This window comes from Gadus chalcogrammus, chromosome 16 (genome assembly GCF_026213295.1).
Source record: "Gadus chalcogrammus isolate NIFS_2021 chromosome 16, NIFS_Gcha_1.0, whole genome shotgun sequence".
In the NCBI taxonomy this organism is placed as follows: Eukaryota; Metazoa; Chordata; class Actinopteri; order Gadiformes; family Gadidae; genus Gadus; species Gadus chalcogrammus.
The window spans coordinates 8692143-8708325 of record NC_079427.1 but is presented as its reverse complement, the minus strand read 5'-3'; the positions used below and the strand labels follow the sequence as shown (position 1 = coordinate 8708325).

The window sequence follows — 16183 nt, the reverse complement described above, 5'->3', positions numbered from 1 at the left end:
CCACATCAACGTTTGGTCCATATAAAGAAAACTTGAGTTCTGCGTTCATCTCAGTGTCCCCATCAGTTGCTCTCACCGTACAAACCACAGATTCTGAAAGATACAATTAAGTGGAACAGTGAAAAACAGTAAAAACAGCCAAATTTATATCTAATTTCATAAATACAATCCAACAAACAATCCAATAAATCCTTCATTAACATGAATTTGGACACGTTCATGGTCTCACCTGGATCCATGGCAGTAGGTACATGGGCCACATAAGGACTGTTTTGGAACTGGGGCCAGTGATCATTCACATCCCCAACAAGTACGTTTACAAGCACTGAGCTGGACAAAGGATTGGTAGAGTGCTTATCGCTGCAGATGACCGTCAAGTTGTAGATGGCAACTGTCTCTCGGTCCAGAACATCAGTGGTGGACAGCTCTCCAGACGTTCCTCCAATGGAGAAGGGTGAATCTGGCCCGAAGATGGAGTACCTATAGAGGTCATATTATATAGCAACTACACCATATCAGTCCAGTGTCATACATTTTCAAAGCTTTGCGAAACTTATCTGTGACTTACAATTATAATGTTATAAAGGAGCGGTGGGGGGTTAGGGCATCTTGCTCAAGGATGACTTGTGAACATTCGGGATTGAACACGGTACCTTCTGCTGAACAGTCAAACCCCCTTGGTGCTACACATTCGTTCCCTTTTTATAGAGGTGTTAAACTATTGTTGCAAGCAGGTAGTAATCAAATCACAGAAGCATTAAGTGTTTTACCATAGTTCTCCATTGACACCTTGATCTAGATCCGTCGCAGTGATTTTGGCAAACACAGTGCCTGCCGGGCTATCCTCTGTAATGATGGTGTTGTAGACATCCTCATGAAACTGGGGTCTGTTATCATTCTCATCATCAACTACTACCTCTAGGGTTAGAGTCCCAGTTAAAGGTGGCCAGCCTTGAAGTGACAAGGAAACAACCATTATTGATCAAATTGCTTCACTTATTTATCAGTTTTTGTATAGTGAGTGGTAGATGGTTTAAATTCCAATTTGTAGGATATAGGATGGCTGACATAATCAATTACCTGCATCAACAGCAATAATACTCAAGATATACTGTGGTTGTTTCTCCCTGTCTAGGATGTTTAAGACATGGAAGGTGCCATTGGGCGAGAGAGAGAACACACTGTCTTCATTTCCACTTTGTGTCCAATACGTGAGCTGACTATTGATGCCTACATCTTCATCCCATGCAGATATCTGATTGAAAAGGACAAAAACACAATTTCTGTAAAACCAAAATGACATCAAAAGTATGTGTATTAAGGTTACTCTGTTTTTCAGACTGTAGTACCAACTGAGTGAACTGAGAGAGGTCCTCCTCATTCTCCATGACATGTAATGTCTGTGTCGCTGGGGAAAAGACAGGCGTGAAATCATTGACGTCCGAGACAGAGATGTCTATGACAGCAGCAGAAGATCTTGGTGGGCTGCCTCTGTCTCCGGCCAGCACAGTTAGTGTGTAATTGGATTGCCTCTCCCTGTCCAGCTCCTCCATCACTATGATGACCCCCCGGACAGCGTCCATCGCAAACGGACTTGTCTGGGAAAGTGTGTACCGCACTTCCCCGTTGGCGCCCAGATCTGCATCCCAAGCCTGAGCCCGGAATACGCTGCTGCCCCTGGGTATGTCCTCTCTCACAGACAGGCTGTAAGACCGCTGTGGGAACTCTGGATGGTGGTCATTCACATCCTCTATGTGCACGGTGAGGTTCATGGTACTCTCCATCTGCGGGGAGCCCTTATCGACGGCTGTTATTGCGACGGTGAAGGCCTCATCCCGTTCCCTGTCCAGCAGCTGCCGCAGATGCACGTGTCCGCTCGTGTTGTGAACGCTGACCCAAGCGCTCGAGGTTGAGTCGTTTAAATAGTACAACACCTCTCCGTTGGACCCAGAGTCTGCATCCTGCGCGTGGACGGTTGTAATGAGCAAGTGGAGAGCAGAATCCTCTAGAATAGCAACACTCGGGGCGGCCGTGAAGACGGGGGCATTGTCATTTATGTCCTGAACTGAGATGACAACCTGCGCTGTGCTGGTGAATCGCTGAGAAAAGATCTGTGGACGGTCGCTGGCTGTCACTGTCAGATTGTAGGAGGGTTTCTTCTCTCTGTCTAGCTCACTGTTCAGGCATAATCTGCCAGCGGGATCCAAAGAGAACACATGCTCATCATCCCCAGCGGAAATTTGAAGGTCCAACTTACTATTCTCATCTAGCAGTGAGATAAAAACGAGGGGAAATAGCATGGTCATTACAAAATAATGATTGACATACCTATCAAACAAGCTTTTAAGTCATTTTTTGTATTATATATATACCTACAAGTCCTACATACATATATATAATATATATGATATTTTTTAAATACTCACCAACAACAAATCTATACCAGTAATTCCAAATGTATGTACATAGAAAAACAGTTTGGAGACAACCTGACCCTGAGATTCAGTTGCATATTTATTACAGGTATAAATGTATTAAACCTTTAAAGGGGAAACATTATGAAAGCAACACTTTTCCTGGGATTTGGGTTCAAACTTTGAAAAAAGTCGGTACATGATTCTTTGAGTGAGATATGCATTTCTGAAAGTACCCAGCCTACAGTTACCAAACTAGTGAGTCAGTTTTGGCGCCCCCTCCAACGTAGGAAGGGGGCACAATTGAATATTACCTCCCACTTCCCCTTTCCCCTCCAATCAGAGCATAGCTAAGATTTTGTGGACCAGCGGACAAGCAGCTCCGGCGGGGGGAATTCGGCGGCAGCTCAGCTCCGTGAGTGCAATCGCTTTCTCTGCTGGACTGCTTTGGCGGCAGAAGCCTGGTGGCAGTCCGGAGGAGGAGACATGGAGGTGAAAGGGATTGTACTCCCGGAGCTGTGCTGCCGGACTGCCGCCGAGCTACCATGCCTTCAAAGCCGTCCGGCAGCTCCGGCAGTGTACTCCTGGAGCTGAACTGCCGCCGAAGCTTTCCAGCTGCTCCGGCGGGTGTACTCCGGGAGCTGAACTGCCGCCGAAGCTGGCAGGTCCGGCGAGGGGGAGCTTGGCGGCAGTCCGGCAGCTCCGGCGCGGGGAGCTCGGCGGCAGTCCGGCAGCTCAGCTCCCAGAATACAATCCCTTTCTCCTCGATGTCGCGGTTCATGGACTTCAGAGAGTCAAGGCCAAAGTTCCTTTCCCCCAATTCTTCTCAACCATGGCCGAGATATCCCCCACTAAGAGTCTTTACTTGTTGTGGAAGTACCAGGGACGTCAGACACAGCCTTTATGATTCATAATATCATCCGAGGCGCACATAGCTTTTGGCCGTGATATTAGATATAATATTATATACCCATAAATAATATTATTGTTATTATATTATATTATATAGATATAGAGATCCAGGAGTCCGCAGATGCTCCATGCTGTGGTTCAGTCTGACAGCTCATTGGTCAATTGGCAGCAGCTCATTTGCATTAAAGCTACAGACACCTGAAACAGCGCATTCTGAAGGGACTGAAACAGAGGGGAATAGCGGTAGGGGAGAATTTTTTTCCTAAAAGCTATTTCCAACATACAGCTTCAAAAACATGTTTTCTGGAACTCATATACTGTGTTTACTTGTTGGGAAAACACCATTATATCTCTCCTTTAAAAAGCCACTAGTATCAATATATGATTCCTCTACTGGCTGAAACAGTTGGAACCTTGTGTATTGTGGGCCTCAGGATATATGTTCTGTGTGTTGTGTGTATTATAGTTTAAACTACATAAAAAATGTCCCTAGATTCCCCTACTCTTACCTTTTGGCCTCATCATCTGATAGTGCATATATTCCCCCCCTTGTGGTTTGATTAGAATTATTTCAGTGAGATTCTGAGCGTGTCACATTCTATATCTAAACCATCAGGGCTGGATAGTGTGGAGGTTGGGGTGTTTGTCTACTAGCCAAAAAGGTGCCTGGTTTGAACCTCAGTAACAACATCTGTAGGCATCTCTTTGGGCAAGATTCCCAACCTACCAGCCCATCAATGACATATCTGGAGAGAGAAAAACACTGCATCTCCATTTGGATTGTACGGATGAAAGAGTGTGGTGATTAGTAAATGTCACACTGTCTGGCACTTTATTTATTTTCCAAATGCCATTGGCGTCCCAGGTTAAGTGATTAACATTTAGAACGTTTGAGCTTCACTGGCCTCCCCGCTCACCTGCGTCTTTATCGTGGACATTTAGCAGAAGAAAGCAGGTCCCAGTGGCCGTGTCCTCGGGCAGCGAAGCAGAGCAGGTGTCCGGTTTAAACTCTGGGGGGTTGTCGTTGACGTCCAGTACGTTGAAGTAAACCCTGACACCCGATAGCGGACCCCCCTCTTCCTGGACCCCCACCGTGAGAATGTAGAATTTCTGCATTTCGAAATCCAGGCCGCGGGACAATACGAAGTCCCCAGAGAGGCGATTCAACAGAAAGAGTTTGTCCCCGTCGTCCACCAGCACAGAGTACTTGACTGGCCTTTTGCTCTCCCGGTTCACTGCCTGCAGCCTTCCCACTACCGCTCCTGTTAACATTAAGGGACAAACACGGCATGATTGTGTCTAATACAACACAATGTTGTTCAAGAAAGGGTTTTATTTGTAATTTTCTGGAGGATTTGGAACCAAAGCATCTTCCAATAACATGAGTGCATACATTATTAGCATTGGTGGCTGCAGTGACTATAGAAAGCATTCACTACAATTCTAGTTCTGTGGTTCCACTTTAGCCTACGCAAGACTTTAATGTAGCCTAGTTTAGATCAAATTAAATAATTTGATCATCATAACAGTATTATTGAAATTTTTTGGACCTTTAGTAAACAGCTAACCGACCTGGTATTGTGTCTTCTGTAACTTGGAAGGAATACACTGGCTGTACGAGAGGCATCGGTCTTTGCCGACGGCTAGGGGACTGAAGTGACACCAGCGCATCCTGAAGCGCAGTTGCTTGGCTGGTGCTGCTGCTGTACCAGGAGGGGTGAGCCGGATGGAGCTGGACCTGCCCAGCCCGCGGCCTTCTCCCACCAGTCCCATCTAAGCCACTGGTAACCGGAGGGCCAATACACCATGTGTATTCAAGAATCTTAAGCAAAATACAGAAACATTCGATAATGATGACCAAAAGACTCGAGTTCTCTCAAATAATATCTGGATAGCTAAAGCTTGGTGGGTCAAACTTGCTCGGTATATGAGCTTGGAATGCATTTTTTGTTGCTATGAACCATTGTCAATTAACTCATTGCATTATGTTTCTATGTATTCGTGTTGTGGTATTTTATTCATGCTTTGGACTCTGGATTCAGTATCCAACTATTTAATGTCTTAGGCCTACTATAAGTTAGTTGTTTAAAAAATGACTAATAACTTATAAAATAAAAAGGTTCACTTACCATGTACATCAAAAACACATTGAAATGTATTCTCCGCGGTCCAGGAACGTCCATAATCAAGTGTATCATTAGGTCGCCATTGCAAAATAAAGAATTCAATGTTGCACCCAAGTTATAGCAAAACAACACAAACAGCAGCGAACCAGTCCGGCATCACTTTAAACTATTCGAGCAGAAGCTGAAATGCTACTCTGGTAGTCCGCCGAAGTCTGGGATGGTCCTGAGTTTGGCCACACTTTTTGTGTCTCAACCCCCCTGGGATCGCTGTGTAACAAAAGTTACGTTGAAAAGGTCCAAAACGAAGCTGTTACATTTCAGCGAGTTAGAAGTAGGCCTAAACCCAAGCCACACAACATTTATATTCATAGTATTTATCACTTCAAAGAATGATGCGATAATTTGTTGGATTTTGTTTTATGTAGCCTACGTTAACATTCTGCATTTGAAGATAAACGCATTTGGACTGTGCTTGCCTGGCCTTGGCAGGTGCGTCAGGTGGGGCATTCATTCAACGAGAAAGAAAAGTAGTTTTTTTTTTAATTCTCACTGCTTTATAAACTCAGATTAAATGCAGATTAAAACGATATTGTAGCCAACGGAAAGGGCTAGACAATATGTCTGTTTTTGAGTGAATGGGTGGATTTCCAAATCTGGAAGAGGTAAAGGGCAAGGCTTTTAGGGAAATTGGATACATGGATCAATTAACTAGGCCTACTTTAAATGAACATTTTCATGAATATGTGAGTGAACGGAAGTATTTCCCTGCACAATTTGCTATTTTTTTTTGCACCTTCTAATAAATAATGAGAACCAATTTTTTTTTTAATAACATTTCTTAACACTGGGGTGGTGGATATGGCTGTATTGGTTTACTTTTAAGGTGCTGCAGCTTTCAAGGAGAAACATTAATATACAAATAGCGCCACCTTCTGGATTCAGATTACTCGACGGCCATTCAGGAGTGTTATTAAAGGTCCATGGCGGTACAACAGTAGAATGGGTAGCCCCGCCCATTCTGCCGGTGATTTGAGTTCGCCCTGCGCACGGGTTTGGAGCAATGAACCTATGGGGTCTGGAGAAGAGAGCAATACATTTCTTTCTGCTTCCGATACGTTATGCGGATGCCAATCACCAAGCTGTCTTCTCCCCTTGGCGCGCTATTGCCTGGTTTAATACAATGACAATAGGGAAGCGACGGCAACCAGCCAATCGCGTACAGAGTCAGTTGAACTATAGTCCGTTGATCACGCCTATTGTGTTGAAGAAAATGACAGCAGCTTCCCAGAACGTGCAATCTACGATTGAGCTTGGTCGGGCTAGAGTCGACGATGCCAGTCTAGTACAACAGCACAAGAAAGGGGGCGGAAAAAGGAAGCGCAATCATGCCTGCAGCGTGACTGCATGACTAGCTCATCCTGCTCAGTCCACAGTATTACAATGTTTATTGATATAGTGCAACTTAAGCATTGGTCATTGCTCTACACAGAGTATATGAGGCCCTCTAGTCCAGCGGCTGTCAAATGTCCAGTTTTTGCGGTGGGTCGTTGATAAACGTTGCCATGACAACAGAGGAAAGTCGTCTAAAAGTTCTTCCCCTTAGTCAGAAACGTTGGATTGGTGGAGAACCGACCAATTTATTAATATTTTTTTAATGCTTCATCCTGGGAAAAAAAATGGGTGCGACAGTATTTCACGCTAATGAAAACGAATTCATACATTTCTCAACTCCTTATGTAGAATAAGATCAAATATATTCCTTTTGAAAACAATTAGTTAATGATGGATTAAATGTCAAATACAGAAAATTGAAATGTTCCTACAAATGAAACCTGATGGGACCAGCTGCTCGTCCGGCCATATATATATATAATATACATATATATATAATATACAGGCACGTAATTTATGGCTATTGTCCAGTTGGGATTACTTTTTCTGTGCATACGCGTGTTCACTGTTTAAGCAACAGAATTAAGAACTAAATCATGCAAGTGAGCTTACCGGATACTTGGGGTACTCTGTAGGATATCACAGGGGTATACAACTTTGGGAACCATTGCGGTCGACTAGGCATTGACAACTAATATTTAGTAAATATCAGTTTGCGAACGCTTTCATTGAAATTACCTGTGCATATGCTAACCATGGGTGGCCCATTGGCCGATGAAGATTAACTGACAATTATTCAAGACAAGCTTTTTGTAAACATTTAATAACACTGGGCTTTTAAATTGTATGATAAAGACTTATGTTGTAAAATTATCTTGTTTGAAATCATATTTAAGAGAACCACTCACCATCAAAATACTGCAAATTAAATAAAATACATACGAGAATGGATGATCAAAAACAGAAAAGTCCAAATTAAAAAAGTAATTTCTTAAAAAAAGACCTTTATTAGAGTGGTATTCAAAGAACAATAAAGACATTTTGACAACACATGAAAAAATATTCTTTAAAGCACAAATAAAAAATAAACTACCAACCCAAAAATTTCATTTTTGAGTTGCAAGTTTAACGTCTACAGACTACTTAGTTTCCATTTAAATTTCATCGTCCTCTAAATTGTTAGATATGGCTGGAATAAAGAACTACCACTAGGAAATGATCAAACCGAAGATATGTAGTGTTAACTTTACAAAAAAAAAAAAAGGAGCATAACACTGTACATCTTAAAAACATTAAATATACACATGTTCTTGTTCAGTCACTTTCCTTCCTGAATGTGAACGGAGTACATTGGGATGGTGGGTTGGGGTAATATGGCATGAGCAAAAGTCTAGCTCGTACTACCAATGCATTCTACTCATCGTCATCATCATCATCGTCGTCATCATCGCCCTCATCATCATCGTCATCGTCATCATCCTCGGGTGGTGGAGCCGCGGCAGCGACCTCGACCTTCCCCTTGGTACGGTAGGCAATCATGTCCTGCAAAGGAATGATGTAAACATGTTTAAAATTCCAACCGGCCATCTCACATTGGAATGAATCCCATCCACGGGGTAGGGGTTGGATTGCGTTCTCTCACCTTGTCGTACTTCTCCTTCAGCTTGGACGCCTTCTTTTCATAGGGCTGCTTGTCCTCGGGTGAGGAGTTGTTCCACATCTCCCCAAGCTTCTTGGCAGTGTCTCCGATGGAGAGGCCGGGAGTATCGGTCTTCACCTTTTGCCGGAAGTCGGCGCAGAAGAGGAAGAAGGCGGACCTTTGGGACGGACGGCGTGACTTGGTTAGTCGGAACGCTGTGTCACAAATCCGTATTCTAGAATGGAAGAAAGTTGAATAGCGAAAGCAAACATCCATTCGTCACAATACATACGGGGGTCTCTTGGGGGCATTGGGGTCCTTGAAGCGCTTCTTCTTCTGGCCCTTGGGGGGAATGTAGGTCCTCATTTCCTTCTCATAGCGGACCTTGTCTAGTTTGGCCCGATCCTCAAACTTCCCTTTCTCCTTGGGGGACATCGTCTTTGGTAATAAATAAAAATAAAAAAAAATGTAAAAAGAAATCTGCCATCACTCACTGACAGCAATAAGGAGATGTGTAATTTTGCGTCAAAAAAATAAATAAATATATATATATATATCATCGTGTTTTAATAATTGAGATTACCTTCCAACGTTCAGAACATTTCTTGGAGAACTCTGAAAAGTTGACACTCGCTTCAGGGTGCTTCTTCTTGTGCTCCTCACGGCACGTCTGAACAAAGTAAGCATATGAGGACATTTTGCCCCTTGGCTTCTTCGGATCTTTCACCATCTTGGGGCCCTGAATGGGAGGAAGACGTTTTTGTTATTATTATTGTCAAATGTACTATAATCTAATAATAAACTGAAATAGTTTGAATTATAATGTCACTATGCTCAATTTCCCCATCTCTGCTTTGTCAGTTCCATCCATTGTTTAGATAGGGTGGAAGGGGGAGGGGGTGACTGATGAGCTATTGGATAGTCCAAGCCTAATCTTGGAAAAACAGCCCATAAACTCAAAACATTATCAGTAACTATACACTGCCTACAACTATATTTTATTATTCAGCTCAAGGCCAGCTCTGGCTATATAAACATAATAATTACTGATTGTATGCAGGATGGCAATAGACGCATCGCATTGGGACTGACTGCATCGTGTATGCATAAAATTAACGTTAGCATTAGCAACCATCTGCCGCCCTCTTGAGCTTCCTTGAGTTAGCAATGATGGCTTCCCCCATTGCTTTGTCTTGAAGATACTATCGTTAGCTTCGCTCAACTAGCAACCATTAGCAATGACACCATCTTCTCTGCTTAAGGGATCAGATAAATATGTGAAAGAATTGCCACTAATCCTTCATGGAAACAGTTTTATAAAGCGAAATCGCCTTTATGGGAGTTGACAATAGCTTTAACGCGAGAATCAAGCGGACGACAATTTTTGACAACCGATGCCCCTACGTACGCCATTCACTGTGCTGCTCTCTCTAGCTCTTTGTACGCGGGCTAGCGTTAGCATGTCTAACATGGACGGCGGGCCCATCTGTCCAGCTAATACACTAGCAAGCTAACGGAACGGGTTAGAAGCAAATACAACCATGGCTTTGAGCGGACGTTACGCTATAGAAACGTAGTTACTCCGTCGTGGATGGGGTTATCCTTAGCATAGGTCTCTATATGGGAAATTTCAAAACAGAACAACATTAACACTCCGCGCCATTCGATTTTTAAAGCAGCGTTGGCTCACAATAGCAAGTACTTCATACGACATTAGCAATTTATTTAGCATCTCAGAAGGTTTCGTGTTTAGCAAAAAAATACAAAATGAACAAAGTTGTTGAAATACATCAAGATTTCCATTTTGAGGATTTGTATTATAATAACATGCACATGACTATATATCAAGTTAATAAAACATGACTTACCCAAATAATTGTATATGAAGTAGGACGTACACAGCTATGTCTCAAACAATAGGCGGTCAATGCGCGGTCTTTTGGCGGAGGGACTACTCTTCATTCTGCGTATTGGTTCTCTGGCTGACATGGATTGGCTGCCGCCATCCCCCCCCTGCCGTCTTATTGGACAGTTGGATTCCAAGCACTCCACGCGGCTCGATTGGTTGTAAACACAATGGATGAATGGCGCTAGACTCGAATGGAAGACGCTGGTCTTTATTTGTAAACATAGCGTTTCCATCGCAGACATAGCAGTGTATCCCGTTATCGCTGTGTTTTGCCCATTCATTCTGTACGGCGCGGTTAACACGGCTATGTTTTGAACACGCGTATTGACATCTGTGATCCATACTTATTAAACGCATCGAGACTGAAAAGATAGTTGGTCACCAACAATGACTTAAACTTGAACCATTTAAAGCTGAAATGTAACTGTTACAGTTAGGTATCTTAACACGGTCGTGTTGGTTGCTGGTTTGTGTGGTTGTGTGGGTTGGTTAAATTCATTGATGGTTTCATTTATCGATCAATGCCTAAATAAGAGTAAATAAGGCGTTTCACTTTTCAGGACCCCTTTGCGGTCACAATGTGGAGCTACAGGGATGATCAGAGCAACTGAATCTTTCATGAGTCGTCGTCCCCCCCCCGCTGAGAGTTAACAAGTAGGTTGAGTTCTATCTCCATAACAACATCCCTTGTTCGCCGGGGTAAACTCCGCCTGTGGTAGCATGCAACCCAGATCTGCTCAGATATATTTGAGCTTCACAAATGTAGATAGTAGTCTTCAATCGTATTGTTGTTGTTTTTTAGATATTGTCTTATAGGCTATACAGAACCGTAACATCAACGTGGGCTGCTGAATGGGTGGCTTTCTATTTTAAAGTAATTTTTTTCCAAGATATTTGAAAGAGACCATGGCAGCCAAGGGTAAGCATAGGTCAAACTTATTATTATTTCACACAGTTAAGCCGATTTTTTTCCCAAAATCATAAGCCTTTTATTAGACTAAATAACACAAAGTATGTTTGTTATTTTCAGATAAAATAGCCCTGTGGGACCCATATGAAACCTCGAACAAAAGAGAGTTTTTCTACCGCCCAAGCTCAAACACTGAGTTTACACTGTAAGTGTCTTTATACCAACATCACACGATACTGATTTGGTGCACATGTATTAGTCTTTTTGTGTATGTATTTAGGCCAGCGACCTCCAAAACGTTCAGGGACTGCTATTCACCATCTGGACCTGTGGGTCCAACTGGTTACAGTGAGGACTTCTGCTGGAAAGCTGTCTCTAAGCCTGAATGCATTCGAACAGGCTCGGCCTCAGGACAGAGGAGGAACAATCCACATCCAAGTCAGGTGGATCCTGTAAAATAATAGTCGTTATCGTTAACACTCAAAATATGGTACATTAATCAACCATCAATTAACATTAGTTATTGCAGTAATAAAAATAAAATAACAGTTGATTAACTGTTTATTTAATGTCTTGTAAGTGTTTACCTGTGGTGTTTTATTAGTAATGGTGTTCAGTTGTTGTATGTTACCGTTCTGTTTACAAGCTGCTCGTAACTTATTGCCCCCAGTAGGATTAATAAAGTTGTTTTGATTTTGATAACCAAAGTTAATGGTGTTCATGTTAATTAAGGTATTCAATTATACATTATTTAATAGGGTTAGGGTTAACCCTAGCCAACTTACCCTGACTCTTATGCTTTTTCATAATGCATATTGCTTCTTCAATAAATGTTAGTAATGGTAATGCTATACTTTATAGTAGATTCATCAGAAGTTAAAATATAAATAACGAGAACCTGTCACAGAAAAAGATTTGTTATCTGTCGTAGGAGGATAGACATGACTTTGTATAGATGTTCACGTCTATTCAAATACATAAGCACCGCAGGTAAAAAACATGCCTTTGGTGAAGTTGACCAAGGGGAGGTTTTAATGGAGTACTCAGTGTGTGGCTCCATGGGGAGGTTTATTCACTCCGTCTTTCCTCCAGGGCTTCCTTACGTGGAGGCTGCCAAAAGGCGCTTCGCAGAGCTCTGCAGGGGGGAGCAGATTCACTTCTGAAGAGGAGATCCAGAAAGCCTTGACAGCGCAGTACTGCTCCACCTACCGCACTGACTTCCTGGGCCTCCCTCAAGGTACACCGAGGTTACCGGAAAAAATTTGTCTTCTGATCAAACCCAGAATCACAGACCTCAACCATAAATACAAGTGCCGGCATAGAGACCCACGCTGTACGTACTGGGGCTATTTGACAATTTTAGGCTTTCCCTCTTTCGTACGATTGGACAGGAGCCGATCACATTAATTCCTATAGGGAAGCTGGGCTGGTACCTCTACGCAGCAGGCAGCAGGATCCTCACTGGACTCGCACTGAGATGAGGGACAATTACTGCCGGCCCAAGAAGGAGCAACTGCAGGACAACCGGTGTGATACTGCCTATGGCGGTAACGCACGCCACCGTGTGCACTGCAGAGGAATAGGTACACTGCACTTGAAGTTACATGAAATACAAACAAAAGTAAAGACATTCATGACATTTAGCCTTTTTCTCACATGAAACTGACAGTACCTTTTGACATCTTTCTCTGGGATGACTCCAGGTAGAGTGCAGTCATTGGGGTTTGGAACCAGAACCTTTGTACTGGGAGTCCAACACACCCTTAACTACCAAACGATACTGCCCTGTAACCATTGGAACACAGCATAGGTCGTCTACATATCTTTCTCCTCTTTGCAGTACCAACCGTTGTCCAACGGCACATACGAGATCCACACGATGTTTCGGAGCTGACCACCTATGATACGTTCTTCGGAAGGAAGGCTTCTGTTGTCCCATACGTGCTCAAGGCTTTACAGCCACAGGAGCTGCAGCAGTTATGCAAAGTTCTACCTGAAAAAGGTCTGCTTGATTCACATCATGGTCAACCCTCTGTGTGCGGGGGACTGGGGTCTTCATTTCCACATTGAGCTAATGTTTTGTTTTTTGATTTTTACAGACACAGCGCTCATGAAGAGCTTAATGAGTAAAGCGGCTGGCGGTCAGGAAGAGAGAAAAGAGAGGAAACTTCCCGCGGTCACAATGCCTGCTTCCAGACCGATGGATTGGATATCGAGCTGGCCAGGCCCTCACTGACTGAGACGTTCCGCACCGCACCGGGAGGGAAACGCTTTCGTGACCATAAACCTAATGAAGAGCTCTTTTTTTATGTGGTCACTTTAGTTATTCTGTGTTAATTAAAACTCTTCCAAAAGCTGTCATGCATATATTTACTGTATGTCCCCTGAATGATGACGTCAAATTAAACACGAGAGCTCACCCAAAATGTCCAGCCTTTAGATAGATAGATAGATAGATAGATAGATAGATAGATAAGAACTTTATTAATCCCTCGGGAAGGTTCCAATAACTGGCTGTTCAAAAGAGCCGTCCAGTTTAGAGTTAACCAACCATGTTTTCAAGATCTGGGAGCCAGAAAGTAAGCCAACTGTCTTGGTTGGAGTCACATATGATCACATATTTTGTCACCATTGTCTCGTAAGGAGGGAATATAATAATAATAATAATAATACATTTTATTTATAATGCACTTTATATTCAAGAATCTCAAAGTGCTTCAGAGAAAAAAATACCAAAAAAATATTAAAAAAAGGGGGAACCTCAAAGAAAGTTTAGCTAAATGCTCTTCTAAAGAGATGGGTTTTGAGGTTAATATCAACTATCTAAACGTGTTGATAATGTCGATGTGTGTGGAGGGCTACTATGTTCTACCATTTGTAAGCTCCGGACCTACATTCTGTTTGAGTTCTGTTTTGTAGCAGTATACACTGGCTATACACTGTTACAGCGCTCATTGTTAAAAACACAGTGTTTGGACACAGCCCTTGAATTCTATTTTTATTTAATAAAAAATAGAAAAAATAAACTGAGGTCAGATATAGATGAGATTGTTATAAGCCTGCAGCATGCAAACTATTATAAGCATGCAAACCCATCAATAAATATAATGTAAAACATTGTCCTCCATTGAAAAACAATGCATGATGCCTGTTTGTGCACCACTTTTCCTAAATGTTCGTACTCAAGTATAAATTGCAATTCAGCTAAATGACTTATTATACATTTAAAGGTGCATAATGAATCATGATTATTGATACAGGCCAATTAAACTGGAATATATAAATATGTGTGCCTAAATCAGTCTGCACTTTTTATGCTATGTCAAGGGTGACTTCAGGGACATTGCAGAACGTTGTGTTTCTGTGAAGTTGGACTTGTTCAAACAGGTCTCCAGGTTACTAGAGGGAGAAACGTGTTTTCCCTGGTGTAACCTTAGCACACGTATCTGGTAACCTGACTGAATGAGCCCTATGGCTTTTCAATTGTCTGTTTGGTGCTACAGAGTGAGGAAAAGACTGCATTATACTTAACATCTCACTACAGTTGAGGCTCAAAGAACAGCTAGCGAGAATGCCTGTGGGGAAAAGAGACCGTCCTTCCTCAGCATCAGGACGGATAGAAACTGTTCCCAGGTATAGCCTCCCTTTTGTTTTTCTATTGTTTATCTCTAAACTCAAATCCTCTGTTATCTGATATCATTATACTAATACTCTATTTCTATCCTGGATATGTCTTGGATATGTGTAGAGGATGTGGTAGAAATGGGGTTTGCCATCCTCGTGTTTCAAAGAAGATCATTCCTGCTATGAATGTACAAACTTTACAACATGTTTACTGTTGTCAAGGCAATGTGGAGGAAGCCATTCTTGAGACGTTGGACTAGATGTTAATCACAAAACACTGCTGACTACATGCTAATAATAACAACAACCACAAGCAATAATCATTTACTAACCCTGACGCACCATAACACCTGGTTTAGGGCTTAAAATACTTTATCTGAAATATAAATAAATACAGGTTAACTATATTCCTATTAATCATAACTAAATCATAATCATATTTTATTTTTGTTCTTGTCAATATTAAATCAAACCAATTAAGATTGAGCGAAGAATACAATAAAAATTATATCCTGTAGCTTGCTCTCTGAGCTGGTGCGTCCAGAGGAGGGAAGCCCTTTTGTTCCATGGTCCCTCGGAATGTCCAGTTGCCCAGAACAGCCCCCAGAATGGATGCAACGAGAGCTTCTGAAACAGAACCCGCGCAGGCACTCCCTTCACCTGGGAGAACCGGCCCACGGGAGGACAGCACTGGGTCACGAAGCTAATCCAAACCACACATCCCACAACCTGGAGGTACTGTGTCTGGAAGAAGTCGAGTTTAATGTGTTTGATGCCATTGTGCTGCTTTACCTGAGGCTCTTTTCCTGACCTGTTGCATAGCTCATTGCACTTTTGTTCCCTCTTGGTGGCGCCAGAGAGCCAGGTTAGGTTAAGCACAGTTGGAAATGCCATTCACTGTTTCTGGCTCGATCACGCCACAGGATAGCCTATAACTGTTAAAGAGTGCCAGATATATAGTGAAATACATAATTGTATACTGCTGTAGTACAGGTCCAACACATAACTCACACTTAAATATAAAAGATAAAAATAAAATTAAAACAAGTGGGGCCCATTTATAAAAATACATCAGTTATTAATCACTACTCTGATTGGCTGTAGCAGAGGAAGCCGGGGAAGTCATAAAGAGTTTTTAATTGTATTAAGTGGGAATGGTTTATTCTGACCTTGGTAATACTGAGCTCCAATCAAGCTTAGTCTATGTATTATCGCAATCATCAGCGAAAAAACGAAATGTATAAAATAACCTCATTT

General features: G+C 42.3%; 3 protein-coding genes across 6 annotated transcripts in view; 2 read left to right on the top strand and 1 right to left on the bottom strand.

The window, feature by feature from the left end:
• Positions 1 to 8084: 8084 nt before the first annotated feature.
• LOC130406322 (high mobility group-T protein-like) lies at positions 8085 to 10456 on the bottom strand. Of its 2 annotated transcripts, XM_056611827.1 has the most exons (6): positions 10352 to 10456; positions 10024 to 10099; positions 9067 to 9222; positions 8776 to 8921; positions 8487 to 8661; positions 8085 to 8386 (listed from the first exon to the last, which is right to left on the bottom strand). In XM_056611827.1, exons 2-6 carry the CDS (start codon positions 10024 to 10026, stop codon positions 8258 to 8260), a joined length of 609 nt encoding a protein of 202 aa, XP_056467802.1. In that variant the 5' UTR covers positions 10027 to 10099; positions 10352 to 10456; the 3' UTR covers positions 8085 to 8257. The 2 variants fall into 2 exon arrangements, with proteins under 2 accessions (XP_056467802.1, XP_056467803.1); XM_056611828.1 differs by lacking the exon at positions 10024 to 10099 and having other exon boundaries at positions 10352 to 10454.
• On the top strand, positions 10252 to 13654 carry LOC130406321 (testis-expressed protein 26-like). 3 transcript variants are annotated; one of them, XM_056611825.1, is made up of 9 exons: positions 10252 to 10824; positions 10953 to 11046; positions 11195 to 11311; positions 11423 to 11507; positions 11583 to 11745; positions 12395 to 12539; positions 12694 to 12885; positions 13143 to 13304; positions 13402 to 13654. In XM_056611825.1, exons 3-9 carry the CDS (start codon positions 11299 to 11301, stop codon positions 13536 to 13538), a joined length of 897 nt encoding a protein of 298 aa, XP_056467800.1. In that variant the 5' UTR covers positions 10252 to 10824; positions 10953 to 11046; positions 11195 to 11298; the 3' UTR covers positions 13539 to 13654. The 3 variants fall into 3 exon arrangements, with proteins under 3 accessions (XP_056467800.1, XP_056467799.1, XP_056467801.1); XM_056611824.1 differs by having other exon boundaries at positions 10252 to 10829; XM_056611826.1 differs by having other exon boundaries at positions 10252 to 11046; positions 11209 to 11311.
• Positions 13655 to 15441: 1787 nt separating this feature from the next.
• wdr95 (WD40 repeat domain 95) overlaps positions 15442 to 16183 on the top strand; it is a 19995-nt gene continuing 19253 nt past the window's right edge. The window contains exon 1 of the mRNA XM_056610401.1: positions 15442 to 15661. Within this exon, the coding sequence (XP_056466376.1) occupies positions 15506 to 15661 (156 nt within the window). The 5' untranslated portion in view covers positions 15442 to 15505. The remainder of the gene's footprint in view (positions 15662 to 16183) is intronic.